Source organism: Solanum dulcamara, chromosome 5, assembly GCF_947179165.1.
Source record: "Solanum dulcamara chromosome 5, daSolDulc1.2, whole genome shotgun sequence".
In the NCBI taxonomy this organism is placed as follows: Eukaryota; Viridiplantae; Streptophyta; class Magnoliopsida; order Solanales; family Solanaceae; genus Solanum; species Solanum dulcamara.
This window is the reverse complement of record NC_077241.1, coordinates 54,012,304-54,034,432: the sequence shown is the minus strand read 5'-3', so window position 1 is coordinate 54,034,432 and position 22,129 is coordinate 54,012,304. Positions and strand designations below refer to the sequence as shown.

Sequence of the window (22,129 nt, the reverse complement as noted above, 5' to 3'; positions counted from 1 at the left end):
GTTTCATGTGCTTCTGTCTGCCCTAATTTACTAGGTATCTCAGCTTTGAAGTTTGAATGATGTACCTATTCATATAAAACATGTAAATTGTATGAAAATAATGGCATTCTTAAACTAAACAGATAATTACTGTATCCTTGTGAGAAATGAATATACTTGTTCTAAAGTTGGATATAAAAATTAAAGCGATAACACAACAAAATCATGCAAATAAACCTCAAAATTCATAGTTGATTATTAATCAGATACATCATATCAATGAATCACCTAAAAACTCTATGAATATAGAAAATCACTTCCTTAAAAACAGAAAACAAAACCACCTACACATCTCAATGGAAATGATAATATGACAACTCAACTTTCTACTTGGGTCAAGTAAAACTCATTTTCAATCTAGAAATTTCATCGAAAAATTAAGACCAACTGGAGCATCATCTCTCTCTAAGCTTCTAATTACACAAGCACTTTATATGCAATTTATGGTATGCATATTCACGACAGGGGGCAAAACACAAATGCTGTGTGTTAAATAATGCAAGAAATTCAATAACATGCAAGTAATAAATATAATTGTTCCTCTATATATATTGCATCGCTTTGAATGATATCTATGTTCAAAAGATTGACAACCGGAGACTCAACATCAACGCTCTGTAATATAAAAATACATTATTTAAATTGAATAGAATATAATGGATAAATAAAGGGTCAGCTAATCATCAATTTACAAGTAATGAGCATACTTGAGGTTGCATAATTTTTTCATTAGTTGGTATGTCGTCCAAGTTCATCAGATTCTCAGCTGAATAAATCCCACTCAAACTCTAGAAAAAAAATAAAAATAAACAGATATAATGATGCATTGAATGGAATTAAAGCATTTTGTGCATTAGAGTGTAATTATAATATAATGAATTACTACGAAACATTATTTAATACAATTACTTGTTGTTCATTAATGACGCCAGCACTTTGTATGTCATTTGAGTTCTCAACAGGAAAAGTAACACCAACATTCTGAAAAAAATTCACATACATAAAAGACTAATATGCACAATATATATAAATCATACCTTATCGGCCACCTAAATGTTATACAAAATTTGCAAACACGTTGATATGAATTGAGTACATACAGAATACAAAAAAAGATAATTAAATATAAAGTGATACAAAATTAATGACTGTACATAAAGAATACAAAATAATAAGTAAAATAAAGAATACAAATGAGTAATTAAATACAAATACAAAAATAATGTGATATTAAAATAATTAATAGTATCCAATTAGAAAGATAATTAACATATTAAATGAATACTTAAAAAAGATTATAAACGAATACCTCTATTGCGTCAAACTGATTTTTGTCTACCTGAACTTTTATACTTGTGGATCGCTGAATGGTAATTGGTGATGTTCTTTTAAAACTATCTTTCAGTGTGTTACCTGGAACAACTGGATATTCACTTTGAGTGGCCTGTATAAATTTCTTTTTTAAAAAAACATAGTCATTGTTTGATACATTCAGAAAACAATACATTATGAATTAGGATTGGCATACCTTTTTGACAGCATCATTACATTTCATAGCATCAAGAACGAGTTTGAAGTTATCGTTAATTAATTTATGAATATCTTGAAACTCTTGTCTGACCCCGATTCTCAAATAAAAAATTATACCTTCAAGTAATATCAAAAGTATATAAATGAAGAAAACAAATACAATATATACTACGTACCTCATTTCTTAGAGAGGAAATTTCTTGCCTCAATGATTGGTGTTCCGATTCACTTTGTTTTGGAGTATCGATTTTGACAGATGGTGGTCTTTTTGGAACAGAAATATGAGTGACAGTCTTCTTTCCAGCCACTTCTGGTTGCTTGTGCACACTCTTTGATGGTTGAATCTTTTTCCCTGAGTGTTTACGGAAGGACATACCCAGTCTTATGAACAGGTTGTTCTTCAACATAAGACGAATGCTGCTTCATCCTCTTTTTAGCCGGTGACAATGAAGAACCAACTTTGAATTTTCCTTTATCCTTTGCTGTTGGTGGCGGTACATCCTGAAAGTTGTCATCTAAATTTTTATCAGATTTTGGTGAGGAATTAGAATCAGATGAATCTGGTATCTTATCTTCCATTTGTTTTTCAATACCCTCCGGCGGCAACTGGAGTACTACAACCTCTCTTGGAGAAGGAGTTATATTCTTGAAATTCAACTACAAAAAAGAAGAAGAAGAATCAATTCATATTCTAATAAAGGATATTTTCTATAAGAATTAATATCTTACTACCTGATTGTTAAGGTCCCTGAATATTCCTCTCATTAATGGCTTATATCGAGGATGCGCTTCTAAAGTCGTCCAGTTGAGCAATCGGGGTATGCGGCTGCCTTGCTTTTGGGAAATCTTTAAATCACCACCGGAACTCACTCATAAAGCCACACTTGCATAGCAAGTGGCATACCATGAATTCTGTAATACTTCTTCGAAAAGTTCATCTTCTTACTGATACTTTTAAGCAACACATAGAAGGATAGCGAACTTAAGAGCATCCTCGTCGTTATCCTTTTAAAGCTCTCAATCAGGTCTCTTTTCTTTACTGGCACTATATCTTCATTGGTATTTGAAGGAATGTCATTGATTTTTTATTTATTTATGAATAGTGTCCTTTATTTGATATTCAGATTGATCAGCACTATTCACCTTGTTATTGTTGCTATTTAGAACTTGGTATGTATTTTGCATTATGATAGGATCGCTACGATTCTTGGATCATCTCTCTGCACACAACTGAGCAGCCACGCCTACATTTTCGCAGTAACCTTAAGTAATACAAACATGAAATGATGGAAACACACCTAAGTGTTGAACATTATTGGGGATACCTCTTGTTATTCTCCTTTCGTCAGTCATGCAAGAGAATTTTGGGGGTTTCATTTAGCTTCGTCCTAATTGAAATCTAGGACTTGTATAAAACACCAAAATGCAGAAAGTATAAATGGATTAGATATGGAATACAAAACAAACACTAAGCAAAAATTGTAATTAACAAAAATTTACAGATACCTAGACATAAAAATAGTTAAAAGATCCAAAAAGATATAAACCAAACCTATCAAATACCGAAAAAATCTCAAAAAATACATGCCCACAAATGTAGACACCTAATATAGTGGAATTCTGAGAAATACTTTGTATGGCTTTTTCCGTTTTGAGAAAAAAGAAAGAAAGGATGTGACTGAGAGATATGCGGCAGAGAGATATACGAGAAAGGGAAAGTGAATGTTAAGAAGAGAGAGAGAAATAGAATTGTTTAGAAAGATAGAGTGAGAATTAGGGGGAGTCAAAATATGATTAATTTAAGGAGCTAATTAAAAATATAAATTTGCTATAAAAATAAAATATAGTGGTATTTAATAATTTTTTAAACTGTGGTTATTTTCTATAAATAAGTTGGAATTTTTTCTTAGTTACATAATTTTCCCAATTAAGAATAAGGAATATGGGGGTGAAGTGGTGGGTTGATGATAATGAGATTGTAGTATAGATTAGTATATTAGTGGGCAATTAGGAATGGGTTGGTTGGTAGTTAGTGCTGAAATGAAGTGTGGTATGTTGCCACGATACACTACTAAAAAACTGCCAAAAAATGACAGAACAAAAAGCGACGGACTGCGTCGCAAATAAAATGCGACAGAGAAAACGACGCTATCCGTCGTTTTTTTAAAAAAATAAATAAATTTAATAGGAGCGACGGACAGTGACGCCTAGTCCGTCACTTATTTTGGTAGATTTTTCCACTAAAATTAAATATTATTTTTATATAAATATTTTATATATTTTATTAAAAAATAATTATTTATAAATTAAATATTATGACGCCGTCCGTCGTTTTTACTTTTTTTTTAGTTTTTTTTAATGTAGCGACGGACTGGGTCGCTAAGTCCGTCGCTACTGATCAAAATATTTGGTCAACATATTTAAAATAGCGACGGACGGTGTCGCTTTCTCCGTCGCTTTTTGGTCAAAATGGCGGTCAAATATTTTTAAAAAGCAACGGACTTAGAGACGTTGTCCGTCGCTTTTTGTTAAATATATTCAACACAGAACGTATTTTTTTCAGTTTTTTCTCTCTCTAAACTCTCTTTTCTCTCTGTCTTCTCTCTAAATCCGTCGCCTCCCACCGCCGTCCCACCACCCCCTTCTCAGTCCTCCGTCAGTCAACCGCCGCCGCCGTCGTCTTGTGGAGATTTTGGACTATTATTCATTTTTAAGAGGTTAGGGCTTAAACCTAAAACTAAATTTTAATTTTTTTTATTTGTCATTTTTTAATTAGTTGATTACATTTAGTTTGTTATAGTTCATCTGTATATTGGATTGTAAAATTAGTGAATGTAGTTATAGTTTTGATTTTATGTCTTAATTTAGATTTGGGTTGTTGAATTAGATTGTAAATTTTTTAGTAATTTGTGATGTTAGTTAGTTAATTAGGTGATTACATTTAGTTTGTTGTAGTTCATTTGTATATTGGATTGTGAAATTAGTGAATGTAGTTATAATTTTGATTGTAGGGCTTAAGTTAGATGTGAGTTGTTGAATTAGATTATAATTTTTTTAGTAATTTGTGGTGTTAGTTAGTTAATTAGTTTATGTCATTTAGTTTGTTGTAGTTTATTTGTATATTGGATTATAAAATTAGTGAATGTAGTTATAGTTTTGATTTTAAGCTTTAAGTTAGATTTGAGTCTTTTGAATTAGATTGTAAATTGGATAGTAATTTGTGATTTAATAGTTACTTAATTAGTTTATTTTATTTAGTTTATTGTAGTTTGTTTGTATATTGGATTGTAATTTAGGAAGTTTTGAAGTTTGAAACTTAAAGAAAAATATTGGAACTTAATTAGAGGCTTGAGTTTTAGGACTTTAGAACTTATAATTAGAATAATTTAGATACTTGAATTTTAGGATACTTAAATTTAGAAGTTGAATTTAATTAGAACTTTGAAGTTGAAATTTTTGTTTACTTTAGAAATCTTGTTGAGGTTAAACTTCCTTTTGAACTAATTAAGCTAATGTTGAACTTTAGAATAACTTAGATACATGAATATAGGAAATTTTGAAGTTTGAAACTTAGAAAAATATTGGAAATTGGATACTTGAATTATATATAGGACTTTAATTTAGAACTTATAATTAGAATAACTTAGATACTAATTTTGAACTTTAGGTTTGTATAATATTTGAAATCTTTAGACTTTAGAACTAATTAAGCTAAGTAGAGTTAGATATTTAAAGTAATGAAGTTGAACTTTAGGACTTTTGAAGTTAAACTTAGAAATTTTTTAGGTTTGTATAAATTTTGAATTCTTTAAACTTTATAGCTAGTTTGAATAACTTAGATACTTGAATTTTAGGATATTTTAATTTATAACTTCAACCTGAATGTCATGAGATTTGAAACTTAATTTTTACTTGAATTAATTATAACTTGAATTAATTAAAAATTGAAATTAATTATAACTTGAATTAATTAGAACATGAAATTAATGATAACTTGAATTAATTAGAATATGAACTTAATTATAACTTGAATTAATTTGAACTTGAACTTAATTATTATATAAATTAATTAATTATAAATTGAATTAATTAGAATATGAAATTAATTATAACTTGAATTAATTTGAACTTGAACTTAATTATAACTTGAATTAATTAGAACTTGAACTTAATTATAACTTGAATTAATTCGGACTTGAACTTAATTATAACTTGAATTAATTAGAACTTGAACTTAATTATAAATTGAATTAATTATAAGTTGAATTAATTACAATTTGAATTAAGTAGAGCTTGAACTTAATTATTACATGAATTAATTAATTATAACTTAAATTAATTATAACTTGAACTGAATTATTATATGAATTAATTAATTATAACTTGAATTAATGTCAGTTGTAGTCTCGATGAATTGTAGTCTTTATGAAGTAATTACACTTGAATATATGTAATTTTGTAGATGGATCGTCGTTTGTGGATGTATAACATGCATTATGAAGTTAGTGGTGGTTTGAAACCTGAATTTATTGATGGTGTAAGAAGTTTTATCTATCATGCCATGACACTTGATGTTTTTAGGCGAAATGGATTGGTTAGGTGTTCTTGTCGTGAATTTAGGTGCTTGAAATTTTTTAATTCAGATATAGTTATGGTTCATTTGTATGGTAATAGATTTAAGCCTAGATATTTTGTATGGGTTGATCATGGAGAAATAGATGGATTGAATAATATATTTTATAATCTGCTGCCCGTAGATGAATATAATATGCTTGCACCACATGATCAAATTAGTGTTGAACATGATAGGGTTCTACATGATAGAGTTCAACATTATACATTTCAACATGATAGAGTTCATGAAATAGTTAATGATGCATTCGGGATTCAAGGTGGGATGGAACCCGAACAATATTTTGATGAAACTCCTAATGAAGAAGCAAGACGCTTCTATCAATATTTAGAAGAGGCTAGTTGTCCACTATGTGAAGGGAGTCTGCATTCTGCTTTGTCAGTTGCAGTCAAGTTAATGAATATTAAATCAGATTGGAGTGTTCCTCATGTGGCTATGGACTCGATGGTTGATCTTTTGGGCAAACTGGTTAATCCTGAGTTTAACATACCTAAGAATTTCTATCAGGAAAAGAGATTGGTTTCCAAGTTAGGATTGTCGTATGATAGAATTCATTGTTGTGTTAATGGCTGCATGTTATTCTACAAGACTAATAGTGAATTAGAAAATTGTAAGTTTTGTGGATAAGCTCGTTATAAGAGGACTCCTGCTGGAAAGATGGTCCCAATTAAGGCGATGCATTATTTATCTCTTATTCCCAGATTAAAGAGGTTGTATGCATCAATGAGATCTGCCCCACATATGAGATGGCACCGTGAATATAGAAGGCCATCGGGTGTCTTGTCACATCCATCTGACGGAGAAGCATGGAAACATTTTGATAACATGTATCCTGATTTTGCTAGTAAACCAAGAAATGTATAATTGGGGTTGTGTGTAGATGGCTTCACACCATTCTCTAATGCTGCCTCACCTTATTCTTGCTGGCCTGTATTTCTTACCCCGTACAACCTTTCTCTTGAAATGTGCATGACAAGTCCGTACATCTTTCTAAGTTGTGTTATTCCAGGTCCTCACAATCCTAAAAGTTTGATTGATTTCTATCTACAATCATTGATAGATGAACTTAAAAAATTATGGTTTGAAGGAGTAGTGACTTACGATATATCAACTAAGCAGAATTTTGTTATGCGTGTTGTTTTAATGTGGACTATTAATGATTTTCCTGCATATGGAATGTTGTCTGGTTGGATGACTGCTGGAAAGCTTGTTTGTCCTCATTGCATGGAACATAGTAAGGCATTCACCTTAAAGCATGGAAGAAAAAATTCATGGTTTGATTGTCATCGTCCATTTTTGCCAATGAACCATGAGTTTAGAAAGATGAAACATGCATTCAAAAAAAACAGGGTTGAAAATGACCCTCCCCCTCCATCACTGACAGGACATCAAATTTGGGAGAGAATTTCTCAATTGCCTAAAGTTACAGAAACTCCACCATCTAGACTTCCTGGATATGGTGTTGAACATAATTGGACCAAACAGAGCATATTCTGAGAGTTGACATAATCTTGATGTGATGCATATTGAGAAAAATTATTTTGATAATTTGTTTAACACAGTGATGAATGTTAAGGGCAAGACAAAAGACAACACAAAAGTTAGAATGGACTTCCAGGAATATTGTAGGAGAAAAGAATTGTGGTTGCAAAAATTACAAAATGGTAAAACTGTCAAGCCTAAAGTCATTTATTCATTCACATTGGATGAGAAACGTTATATATGTGAGTGGATTAAAAATTTGAGAATGCCAAAGGGATATACTTCGAATTTGGGTAAGCGGGCAGATCTTAATAAAGGAAAGTTGATAGGTATGAAAAGTCATGATTGTCATGTATTCATGGAAATATTGATTCTTATCGCTTTTAGTCATCTACATAATAGGATATGGAAGCCAATCACAGAGGTAAGTCTTTTCTTTAGAGATTTATGTTCTGAAAAGTTGTTGGAGAGTAGTTTAGATAGGATGGGGGAAAATATTGTTGTTATTACTACAAAGCTAGAGAAGATTTTTCCATGTGATTTTTTTTGATGTGATGGAGCATCTTCCGATTCATCTTGTTAAAGAAGCCCGCCTTGGAGGTCCAGTTCAAACAAGGTGGATGTATCCATTTGAGAGGTAATATTTTTTTTATATAAGTAATTAATTTATTATTCTTATATATACTATAATTATTAGTTAACATATATTTAGGAAAATTGGAAGCTGCAAACAAATAATTAAACAAAGAGGAAAAATCAAAGGCTCAATTGTTCAGTCTCATATTGCGAGAGAAACTGGTGACTTTTATTCCTATTACTTTGGAGATGAAGTTCCATGCAGGAGAAATAGGCCTAATCGCAATGATAAAGGTGATAGTGATCCGATGTATCCATCGATTTCAATTTTTAATTATTGTGGTCGAGGATCTAAATAGCGTGGAACACGAAGCTTCACTAACATGGAAAGACAATCAGCTGTGACCCATGTATTGCTTAACTGTCTAACAATTCAGCCATATCTTAAGTAAATATGAAATTAAATTATAAAAATTACATATTAATAACTGATTACTAACTATCAAAATTGTACATATCACTATTAGCATGTTCGTAAGCACATGGAGCAATGACGACATATATACGAGGTTTTCCAAATGGCTAAAGGATTATGTAAGTGTAAAAGCTTATATTGAATCAATAGGTATAATGTTTTAACCTTATAGTAAATTGTATTATTTTGAAATCAATTTGTAGGTTTATGATGAATACTCAAGTGTCGAACATTCGCCATTTGTGAGAGAGAGATCTCACTCGGGCCTGCATCTCATATTCATACAATGAATAAATATTGTGTGAATGGTTTGAAGTTTCAAACTGAAGAAGTTTCTATGCACAAGAAAATCAATAATAGTGGTGTGTACATTCAAGGTGATGTCGATGGTAATGGCCAAATTATAGAATATTATGGTGTCATTCAGGAGATTATTGAAGTAACATATTCAGGTTGGCCTAAAAAAAAGATAGTATTATTTCGGTGTAAGTGGTTCGACCCATCATACAGAGGCACAAGGGTGGACCAACAACATAATATAATTGAATTTAAGCACATCAGACAATACGAAAGTTATGATCCTTTCATCATTGCCCAAAATGCTAAGCAAGTCTATTACGCTCCATATCCATTGCGTAGAGATAAGGCTGATTGGTTGGTTGTTATTAAGACAAAGCCTGTGGGAAGAATTGAAATTGAGAATGTATTAGATGTGGCGTACCAAAATTATGTTGCACTTGTTCAACGACAAGTTGATGTTGAGTTGGAAACCACACTAGAACATCCTCAATACATAGTAGAAGAGGTTTCCGATGATGAACTTATAATGTCAAATGTTGAGGAAGAAGTAAACGAAAAATATAAATCATTTGAGGGGGAGGAATGGATTGACAATGAATATGAAACATCTGAGGAGGACGAATGGAAAGATGACGAAAATGAAACAAGTGAGGAGGAATAGAATGGTAGATTATCACTAGTATGTAAGTTATTTATTTCTCTAACCCTAATTTTAATCAACTATGTGGTTTTTATATATTGTATTGTTACTTTACATGCAGATTTCATCTGGTGATGGTGATAGATCCCGGGATCATCTTGGTATTAATCATTCTGGTAGAAGTAAAAAAAAGTCTAGAAGATCTGTTGATCCTGAGGATATCCTAGGACATATTTCTTCAGCGCCGGAGATGCAGCATCATCGAGCTAGTCCTAGTACACATATTCATGTTGTGCCTTTTGGGACTATGGATCCTTTAGTTTACCATAGTCAGTTCCGCCGACCACGCGGCGCTTCTTCTTCTTCACAGGTCAAATATACTTCATATGATCAGACCTACCAACTACCCACAAAGGTTATTGCTCGACCCCCGAGAGTATCATCTTCTTCTACTCCATCTCCCGGATCTCAGTCTCCTCACATATCTAATCTGAGACTTAGAGATTTTTGTGTTGAGACTGACACTCCCACACAATCACCCACACCTTCTTCTACTTCTAGAACAGAGGCATTACATGATGTGTCTGGGTTAGCTCCTGGGAAGAGGGACAGATTTAGGAGAGTCATGATTGAGCCTGATGGATCCTCGTAAGTTTAATATTTTATTTATTTATTTATTATTGCTAGATTAATAACTTAGTGATGATATAATTACATATTTATTATGTGTCTTGCAGGTAGCATCCTTCGAAGGATACTGCTAAGACTCTTCAGGAGAGTTTTAGGAGGCTATATACTGAGCCCTATCACTCTTGGCGGGAGATTCCAAATAATATTCGTCATGCAATATTTAATGAATTCAAGGTATATATTTGTTTAATTCTAGTTTTTTAAGTTACGTTTAATCTTTTTACTATACTTTACTTAACTAATTATTTCACATTATTCATTTTTTTCAGACTTTATGTACCTGGGAGCCAAGGTACAATATGGTCATTGCGACCACTTTTGAAAGAAAAGCGAGCACCAGACTGTCTAGCTAGCTAAAGAAGCCTAGGGATGATCGGACACCTTCGAGTTGGATGCTGCCTCATATATTTAAAAAATTATGCCGGTATTGGGATACCAAAGAATTCAAGTCCTTGTCCGATCAAGAAAAAAAAGCAAGAGTCAGCCTAAAAGGTGGCTCATTGCACACCAAAGGTGCAAAGAGTGTTGGTACGATTCAGAGGGAGATGGTAAGGTTTCTAAATTTTATGTTTAAATTCATTTTTTGAAATAAATTATTTCACAAAATATTATTTCATTAATTGTATTTTTATTTATAAAAAAGAATTGGAACGCACTCCCTATTGCCATGAAGTCTTTAAAAAGACTCATGTGAAGAAAAAGACTAATGAGTCGGATTCGGATGCGTGGGTGGAGAAAAGGGCCGAACGAGCCTATGTAAGTTATTCAAGATATATTATAATGTATTTTGTTTCTAAGTTTTATTTTTAATATATATATATATATATAGTTTTGATTATAACTTTTATTTTCTAATATGCAGCAAGATTATGAGTGCCACGTATGTGAGATGGGAGATTCAGTTCAGCTAACGCCTGAATAGTCCACTCAAATTTGGACAAAAAAAGTGGTTGGAGGCAGCCACAAGGGCCGAATATATGGAATGGGATCTAGGAATAATGTACGATAACTCCAATCAAGTTTAGAAGGTATTAGATTGTCGCGTCAAGCCGAGGCCATTGACGGGGTTCAGATAGCTGCAATATCTCAGCAAATTACAGAACTTACACACGCATTGGCAGAATTAGAGAAAAGAAGGATCGAGGATCAAAAAAGTATGAATGAACAAGTTGAGCAAATTAAAGAACAAGTGTTCAACCTCGCCCGTCAGCCTCCGCCTCGTTATTCAAGAGCGTCCACTCTGGATGATTCCGACGATAGTGATGAATATATAGCAAATAGTCCTTAGGGTTCCCTATGTTTGTTTATGAATATTTTGAATATTTTTTTAAACTTTGAAACACTTTAAATCATTCTAAATTATGATTTTATTCATTTTAAGTGTTTAATTATGTTTGTTATTATGTATTTTATGAATTTTGTTTATTGTTATTTGTGTTTGAATGGGCTGAATTGAATATAATTGAATTGAATTTGAATTGCAGGTGGGCAGCAGAAACTGCAGATTTCTGTTGTCAAAATTGTTGCAGAAAAAGCGATGGACAGGGTCCTTTAGTCCGTCGCTTTTCTGGTTATTTTTTTTAATATTTTTCCAGAAAAGCGACGGATAGGGTCCTTTAGTCCATCACTTTTCTGATTTTTTTTAAAAATATTTTCCCCCCTATCCGTTGCTTTTCTCAAAAAATTTCAGATAAACAAAGCGACGGACAGAGACTAAATGTCCGTCGCTTTGTATTAAATAATTTCTTTTTAAAAAAACATAAAAAGACGGAGTCCGTCGTATTTTTTTATATTTTTTTAATTAAAAAAATTACGAGTGATGCAGTCCGTCACTTTTTAAGACCCTGTCCGTCACTCCTTCAAAAGCGTTGAGCAAAAAAGCGACGGCAGTGACTGCGTCGCTTTTCTGTCGATTTTGACAAAAAAAGCGACGCAGTCCGTCGCTTTTTGACAGTTTTTTAGTAGTGATAGTTGTATGAAATGGGTGGAGATTAGCATATAAATGTCATGTGTATAGGTCGGTTAGTGTGGTGTCAATTATTGATGGAATGTAGGAGTATTACATGTGTTTCCTATAGGTATATAGTTGTCTATATGTTAGGGAATTGAGTCAGTTCTATTAGTGTAAGTACTGTAGATTGTAACGTAGGAGTATATTATATGTATTGTAATTGTAGATTGGGAATTGGTGTAGGAAATGGCTAGAATTGCAATTTAAGAAATAACCAAATGTACTTCAATTATAGCCAATCAAGTTAAGACTTTAGCCAAATTAAATTTAGTAAGGGAATTCGACTAAAATTTAAATAGGATGAATTAGTATCAATTAATTAACGGGCTTCTTAATTCTAAAAAAATAAAACAATTAACCCAATTATAAACTAATTAATTCGAGAATATAAGCTATTAATTTACGAAATAATTACTAAAATTAAAATCATTTTGAGATCATTTTTAAATATTTATAAAAGCTAATAATTATATAAATAATTATAAATATACGAATAATTATATAAAACTATATAAATTATTTAAAAATTATAAAAATGACAAATCTTATCTTATATATATATATAAAAGAAAATCTTCTACCCGCTGATGTGGCATGCTTCATTGATCAGAAATATATTTATCTTTTTTGTTAAATTTTTCCCCTTTTTAATTTTAAAACGATTAGTGCTGAGAATGGATTGGGTTTTCTAACAGTCACTTCTATTCGGTGAAAAAACAACCATCACTTCTTTTCGTCCTCTTAAATAGGGCTACATTCACTTCCTTATTCACCCATACGATTCCCTTTTCCAACTTTCCATATTCTTCCTCTCCTTATATTCTCACAAGTTGATCAGTATCTACCTCAAACTTTTAGTGCTGAGAATGGATTTGCTAACGTTCTCCCAAGATTATGGTGAAGTGTCTTCACACTGATTTCAATTACACAAAAGGTCAAGAATATTCATTCAATAGTCTTTAACATTGGATCATTTTAGATGTTCATGAAAAAAATATGGTAGGTCCTCGTGCTTTCCTCTCTATAGGTTTCAGTACTGACATAAGGTTGGAAACTACAAATAGGCATGCTAGAAAGGTTTTGGCTTAGAAAGTGATAAGGATAGTGAGCCTAATTCCAATTAATCAGGGATACTCCTTGCCTGAAAATGTACGTATATCAACTCGTCATTCTAGGATTTTAACACCCCTCAAAATGCTCACAAATGCCTTAAGAATGCCTAGGGCATAGGCCGCTTAAGTAATGCATTATCCTTAATCTTTTTGAAAAATCCAAGTTCGGAATATTGATTAGGGGGTCAAAACCTGAGGGAAAATGGTCTAGGTGGATTTTTAGGACCCGTATATCGGAAGATAGATTTTTGAAGAAATTCATGAAATAGTAGGGTCCGCATCGCGGATCTAGGAGAGTTTTTTGGTCGAGTTGAGTTTTTTAGGGGCGTTTTAGACCTTTTCCAAATTATTAGTCAATGAACCTAGATGTTTTAGGGCCTAATCCGACTCTATAAATTCACCTAAACCCCTAATTCTATTCATTCTTCTACAATTCATCTATCAAATATTTCTTTCTCTACAAAAAGGCTTTCAAGGGTTTCCATTGAAGAATTCAAGTAATCTACTCAATTTCTCCATCAAACTCTCAAGTTCTTCCAATTATTTGGTGTTCTCACTCAAGGTATGTGAGTATTGATTCATGGATTCTTTCATCCATAAGCCCAATCAATTTTTCAAGGTTTTCTATCAAATTAAAGTATGGTGTTTTATGGGTTTTATGATCTCTATTCCTATTGCATGAATTATGATTCAAAATATGATCATGAGTTTATTTTGATATAAATTGATGGTTATTGCATTGAATTGAAGAGTTTTCCCATGAATTCTCCTATTTTGATCTCTAGGGTCTATGATGTAAATTATGAGTATTTTGAATTATACTTCCAAAGGATGTTATCTATATGAATTATGTATGGGCTGATGTAAAGCTTATTATCATGCATGTTTTCAAGTTAATTGATCATACATTCATGTTTTACCCTAATTGCAACTATAAGCTATGATCATGAATTTCCAAGTACGAATTATGATTATGTATTTCAATTATGATCATGAACTATAAGTGTGTTTTGAATAATGATTTTCATGCAAATTATGAAAAGGGTGACTTAGGGCCCAATGTGGTGCCTTAAGGCTAAATGATATGAACTATGTATGTATGATTGATAATGTGGAAGGACAATACCCGCATTGCACTTATGTTATGAAAATGAGCTACTCTATGATTTTAAAATCTATGATCATGACTATGATATATGTCAATTATGATTTCTATCCTATATATATATATATTCCATGGAATTTAACTTAGCACCGAGGGGACGTAAGGTGGGGGTCCCTACCAAAATACCTAGTAGCAACCTCATATCTCTTGAACTACGTGCCACCATAGGTACAAAGGGATTAGAGGCGAATACCCAAATCTCTACGAGGTGAGTACCCGAAATATCAAGGCTTGGAGGTGAGTACCCGGTTTACACGACTGCTTAGTGGATCCACTTAGGCATGTAGGAGTCTACCTTGGAAAAGTAGACTCCTCCTTCTCGATGTGGATATCATCGGACTCCATGTTATAGCTTGCATGGTCTTATTATCGTTTATGGTTCCTATCTCATATATGTATGATCTCTTAAGTATGTTATGATTTTGAATTTATGCTTTTAAATGCTTTGATCAATATAATTTTCTCATGACTTTACTTATTCCATCCTATCATGTGTTTTACTTGACCTTTGCATTCCATGGTTTACGTTGCATGTCACACCCTCACACGTAATACATTCCAATGTACTAATGCATAATTTTTGCCTACATTGTCTAATAATATAGGGGTTGAGGTTGAAGATTATACTCATCTACGTGGCTAGTTAAGCTTTTCCTTCCGACGGTGTTTGTGGTGAGTCCTTATTTATCGGGGACTAGTCATCGAGTTGGTTATTATTTCAAAGACTTTTCTATGTTTTATATTTAGAGTAAGCTAGGGACATGTCTTAGCCCCCTCCATGTTAATGAGTAGAGGCATCTAGTTGAAAAAATATTTCGAGTCTATGTTGTCATGTGACATTCTTAAATTTTAATTCATAGTTTAGACTCTCTTATAATATTTCCGCTTTTATATTTTACCTTATGTATGCTTAAGATATGTACAAGAGGCTTGGTTGAAGCCCTTTGGAGTTTCGATCGTCGTGTTATGACTAGGCCCTAGGTCAGGTCGTGACAAGGATTTACCAAATAGAATCACATAGTAAAACTCTATATTTTCTGTGTGTAAATTTCTTATCTCAGCGAAATTTGATAAAGTTGGAAAATGTTTTAGTTGTATTAAAGGTCTATGTGACGCCCCGGGAAGGTACCCTAGGCGTGGCCGGCACTTGAAGACCATTACTGGTCCCCAAGCGAACCACTTGATCCAGTCACACATTCAACCTCTCAGCGAAAGGTTCATCATAACTAAAAAGATAGCCAAATCAAGTGGGCACTCACAACATCATAAATAATGAAATAATATGCTGAAAATACTCAAAAATGAAATTACTCAATAATAAAAATTAAATTTTACGACAAACTCTCAAACAAATCCATCTAAGTCAACTCTGACCCTGTCTATGAAGCCTCTAAATCAATTCTAGAAAGGTGACAAGACAAGTCCAAGGATACTTCAAATGACTATCAAAAGGAATGGATGACAGAAACATAAATGAAGTCCTCCGAATGCAAGGAGGCCTCACTAAAATTTGGACGAGTCTTAGTCTTCAATTATACGCCTATTGAGGACCTCTATCACCTATATCTGCATCATAAAATGAGGCAGGCCAAATGAAGTCATTACATGCAATGTACGAGTATGTAATATCGCTGAACGGAAACTTACTCTCAAATCAACTCAACTCGACTCAACTCATGAGACTCACTCTAAAATGACTCAATTCAATAAAGCATGAAGTAAAATAATACAAGTTCTTTAAATAATATGCAATAAGAGATGCAACTCAATATATAAAGATATAATATTTTACTCTTAGGGAGTTTCTCTAACTAACAACCATCACTTATGAGTTAGTGATGATACAATACTTAAAACTGACATTGTTGCAACTGTCCAATACCTTGCCAGGGAAAAAGACGCCCAAACTCATGGATCCAATATAAAATTCCTCATTTGAGATAAGAGAGGCTTGGCCTTTATCCTACGCTGGCTACGTAGTTTATGGGCTCACCCCATATCGGTGCTCAATACTATTCACAAAATACTATGTTATGCCTCATATACATTAAGTGAGTAAACTACTCAAAATAATCATTTAGATTTTTTTGGACTTAGCTCAAAACACAACTCATCTCAACTCAAAGAATGCATTTAAAATAAAGATATAATGTGACTTCTCAACTCAATATCAAAATAGATGTTTAATGAAATATTGCTCAACTCATTTATACTCAAAATACTCATGTTCAAGATGTTACTCAGGAGATTTCTCAACTCATGCTCAAACTCTTTCTCAATCAAAGATGACACTTGTTATTCTTTAACTCACAATAAATGCATAAAATATTTAATGCAAGACATTCACAACTCATTCTTTAAAACTCAGTCAATGCATAATTTATAATGAAATCTTAATTAGAGTTCATATGGATACCAACACAAACTCACACTCTCAACAAGACTCAATTCAAGAAACTCATCAAAAATAGCATAATACATGTACAATAACACAAGGAAATTTATATACGAACTAAAAAGGAATGATAGATAATTCAAGAAATCGATTCATTGAACTTTGAAACTCATCTCAACTAAGAAAACTAAAGATATAGGTGTCACAACCCAAGCCTAGTATCACGACCCAACCCCGTAGGCCGCGACTGGGGTCCGACTTGGACCCCCCGTACACATATCTATTAGCTGAGGTCACAATGAATCATAAATAAGACAATATCATATAACAGAACCCCACTGGGAGATAACATTTTCATCAACTATAGCCCTTTTCATTTGTATCACAACATGACAGGGCACGCAAGCCGACAAGGCTGCCATAACATAATAACATATATCATATATCATGTAGACCCAGCTGAATCAAACTGACATACACAACCCACATATACATGTCTACAGACCTCTAAAAATATAAATGACAACATATGGCGGGACAGAGCCCCCGTCGTACCCCCGAATGGACAAAACAATTTTTATACATCAGTGGACAATATCAAAAATTAGGCCCCGATACAATGGAGCCTCTTCCAGCTGAGCTGCATGGAATCCTAAGCTGACAGACTCCCAAAACCTGTATCTGTACCTGCGGGCATGAACGCAGCCCCCCAAGAAAGAGGGTCAGTACGACATATGTACTGAGTATGTAAAATGTAACATAATACACTGGAGGTATATTTGAAATAGAGAAGCAGGGGATAATATATCAAATCTGAAACCTGTACTTGTACTCTGTGAATCAGGAAAGCATGCATGCTCAAGTCATACCATATAGTCTGCCCTTTCAGGGGTCCGGTGAATCATATCTATAGGACCATCATAGGTCTGTGCCATCTCCACCTTATTACATTACATTATAATATATTTATACACGTATCCTGGCCCTCTATTGAGGGACTCAGTGAATAATACAGTGAACTGTGCACGAGAACATATCCTGGCATCATAACCTCATTTTCATGCCAAGTACATAGCAAGAGAAAGGAGAGATAGCTTTTCATAAACTACTCTTTAACACGTAGAAGCCTTAACAGGCAATACTCAATCTTTATAGGGGTTCCATTATCAAACAGTGAATGGGGATTAGGAGGCATACTTGGAGTTCTGGGAATGGAATTATTCCCACATTCCACATAAAATTCACTTAAGGCTAAGACTTGCCAAAAGGAAAGAAAGATATCTTTACGAACTTATACCAAAACATGCCAAGAGAAAGCTTTACATACCTTTTGGGAGTTACCCTTTATCCTGCTCGTCTCGTCGTCTTCCGAACCTATTCAATATGAAAGTAATATTAATATCAACTACTCTTAACTTTCCAGCATCTTGGATTACGCCTTAATGTTAATGGAATCTATTTCCTTAGTTGTTTCCTCGACTAGTCCTTTAGTTTGTTAAGGCGTTAACAAAAATTGGGCAGCACCTCCCCTATAATGTGCCCCATCCAAATTTCCAATTAGGTCCCTAATACCTACAGCCAACCAACAACAACAACCTACAACAATTCATACCAACAATATACAATATAAACTCCAAACGACTTATTCAAAAATACAATATCTCAATAGGGCGTCTAGCCTTTATTTTGTAACTCCTATAATTATACGCAACGGGGGGTCATATGGCTTCACCAAGAATCACCCTAAACCATATTAGAACATGTTTAGGTCCTGCAATAACACACCACACCCCTGCAGCAGCAACTCACAAGAACAACGCCTTACTTTGACGATAATTCGACTAGAACGACTACAATTTAGTTTATTCCGAACGCCAAGTATTCCAATGATATTTACACACTTACAGCAACCTATAGGGCGTGTAACATGCTCCATCAGAACACATAAATCTCAAATTTAAATAATAAACCTTACCTTACGTTAAACTTGTCAAACTCGCCAAAACTATCCAAAATGTGAAATCTGGACAGCTTATTGTTTACCTTGTTGCTTCGTTTCGAAGGGGTAATGGAGGGAAACAGGATTTATGTCCTTCATGAAAGTTATATACATGTGTCTTAGGGTCGCAAAAAATTTTGAATCATCCTTACATCAATTTTGTACAAAACGATATGACCAAAATACTCACAGCTGTCCGTGTAGGATTTCCAAAACCAAATCTGGGCAGTACCTCCTCTACACTTCATCACCCTTTTTTGAGAAGCTAATGGAAAAATTGGATTTTAGAGTCTGAAAGAAAGTTATCGGCCTATGAAATACCTTTCCAAAACATATTAAATCATTCAAAACAAAACTTTACACAAGAAGTTATACCAATATTACTAACAACAGTCCCTTCCAAAAACGGGTTGGTTAATTAGTTCTTAACATTTTCTCCTTCAACTTTCTCTTATTTCTTTCCAAGTGTAAACTTCAACCATGGTTCTGTAGGCATACTAAGACACATGTATACAGCCCCACATGGTTGAAAAACATTGTAGATAATTAATTCACAGAGGAAAATTGAAGAACTCACCTTTAATTCTTCAAAAACGTTGTTGCCTTGTTCCTTTTGGTTCTTCACGTTTTTTCCTCTCATTTGGCTGATGTTTTTGGATGGAAAATAAGTTAAGAGTCAGCCAACATGTATATATACACCTTCTTAGGAGGTGACATGTGGCAGCCCCCTAGGGTGACACGTGGCAGCCTCCTAGGGTGACACGTGGCAGCCTCCTAGGGTGCCACCTCGTCCAAGCTTCCAACACAAAACTGCCACGTGGCAGCATGGGGTCCATCCCAAGTAGGTGAGTCACCTGCTTGCTTGTCACCTGCTTGCTTCACTTTCGTAAGTTCGGAAACTAGTTTTTTCTCTCTCTCGTAGGTTCGTAACCTCGTCTTATTTTAAGAGCCTATGTAACCCATGCTACCCAAGCTTGGTACGTACTCCAATAGCTTAAGTGTGTAAGACTTCCAAGTTAGTAGCTTACGTAGATAAATCGAGTCCTACGACCCATTACTTGGCCTCCAATTCCTTCCGGACTCTTATGATTTCATCTTCAACCTTCTCTAGTATGGGGTATCACATTTTCCCTTCCTTAGAGCCGTTTGATAGTGTCGTAGCGTATCCGGCTCACCTGATAATGTCCAAGGAACTTATGAGACATTCCGAGTTTAAAAAGGGTGGGGTGTAACACCTAGGGCCTAGATGTGACACGGCGAATGAGACACCCGGAGGTACCTCACTCAAACCTCTTAGCATTCATTTAGCTTTTCATAGGTAATGACATACAATAACAAGCAAAAATAAAAAGGGGAAACTAGAATAAGGGAAATATCATAGAACAAGAGTCCTTAACAACTTCAAAATATTTTCTATTTGTGTCCAAACATACCTCTACTAATAGACTTGGCGGGGGCTAAGACATGTCCTTAGCTCACCTTCAAAATAAGTGTCAAGAAATGCCTTAATATAATAAGTCTTAATGTTATATATAACATAAGCCAGAACAAAAGGGATGTTGTTCCTGAAACATGGAAACTCACCACAAGCAATCTTCAAACTAATCTGAGCTAGCCACATGGAGAAGATCGAGGAGGAATACTGGTCCCTACATGGTGATATCATGTAGGCAAAAGTATGAGTTAGTACTTTGAATGTACTAAGTATGTAGGCATGCATGACTTTAAAAAATTAATAGGACATTAGCATAATATGAAACATAATGCATTGCATGCATAATCAATCATGTACATAATATTTGAAAACCTTTATTTGTGGGGAGATGACCATAACCTACATTTAAGACCATGTGAGCTATTACATGAAATCCAGTATATCCCCCTACATTGTCACGGGGAGACTACTTGCCAGGTAAAACTTCGATCAACTTTAAACATTTTTTTGACATTAACTTTAATATTTGATGGCTACAAAAGCCTAGCCGACAAGGGCTCCTATGGTGGCACATAATTAATGCAACATGAGACTTTACTTAAGAACCCCTTCGGTCGAGTCCCCATCTATGTGCTACATTCTGTGCTAGGTCAAATCCTACGGAATAATGTTTAAACATAAATATAGCATAACCATTATATAACTTTAGCATTTAATCATCTATCGGTGGAATAGCTCATTAAAACCTTTGGTTTATGATATCATCATGGCTGTCATACCCTATTTACCATCCTACTAATGAATCTTGATTTATAAGAAAATTAGATCTACAATCAGTGATGGTATTCTGGGTACCATACTAATCAGACCTATCTTTCAAAAAAATGTTCAAAAGCATTGACGGCATATAGGGATGTCATATATGTCATATCATAATCTTAAATATTTCATTTGATTCAATATAAGGATTGTCCTTTTAGATTGAAACCTTACCTTGGCTAAGAAGCCCTTCTATCAATCAATCATTCCATAAAGACTCCCCTTCATAAGCATTTACTTCATAACATTCATTAAAGTCAAACTTTATTTAAACATTACCTTATCATAAGAAACTAGGTGGTTTCATTTCATAAAAACTTTTCAATGTCTTTAAAGACTTCTTGCATGCATGGGAGTGATGGAAATGCATAAAATACACATTCTTAAAGCAACACACGATTTATGTCTTAAAATTCTTTTCAACCCTTCATATAGGGACTTTAATAACATCATAACTTCATGAAATCAAGAGTTAAGATACATCAATATATGTAAGGAAACTTTAAATATATCATAATCTATGCATTTAAAGTCATCATATAAAAGCCCATAAGATTTCATCATTTAAAAGTTGAAAGCAAGTTTGAGAAAATATTTAAGCTCCATGGGTGGAAGGACCCATGGATGAAAACCCTACAAACTTTGAGGAAAACAAAATCCCTAAGAATACTTGAGGAAGAAAGGAGACTTGAAGATGCCTTGAGATGAACCTAGCTTGGCTTGAAACTCTTGAGAGAGTTTGAGAAGAGTGAATTTGTATTTGGGAAGTTAGAGTGAAAGAAAATAAGGGCTTTGAAGGGTCTAGGGTCTTTAAATAGGTAAATTTGT

At 33.6% G+C, this 22,129-nt stretch overlaps 1 protein-coding gene across 1 annotated transcript; it reads right to left on the bottom strand.

The window, feature by feature from the left end:
- Positions 1-1,792: 1,792 nt before the first annotated feature.
- Positions 1,793-2,591, bottom strand: LOC129888325 (uncharacterized). Its single transcript, XM_055963323.1, has 2 exons — positions 2,302-2,591; positions 1,793-2,226 (listed from the first exon to the last, which is right to left on the bottom strand). Exons 1-2 carry the CDS (start codon positions 2,332-2,334, stop codon positions 1,930-1,932), a joined length of 330 nt encoding a protein of 109 aa, XP_055819298.1. The 5' UTR covers positions 2,335-2,591; the 3' UTR covers positions 1,793-1,929.
- Positions 2,592-22,129: the final 19,538 nt, after the last annotated feature.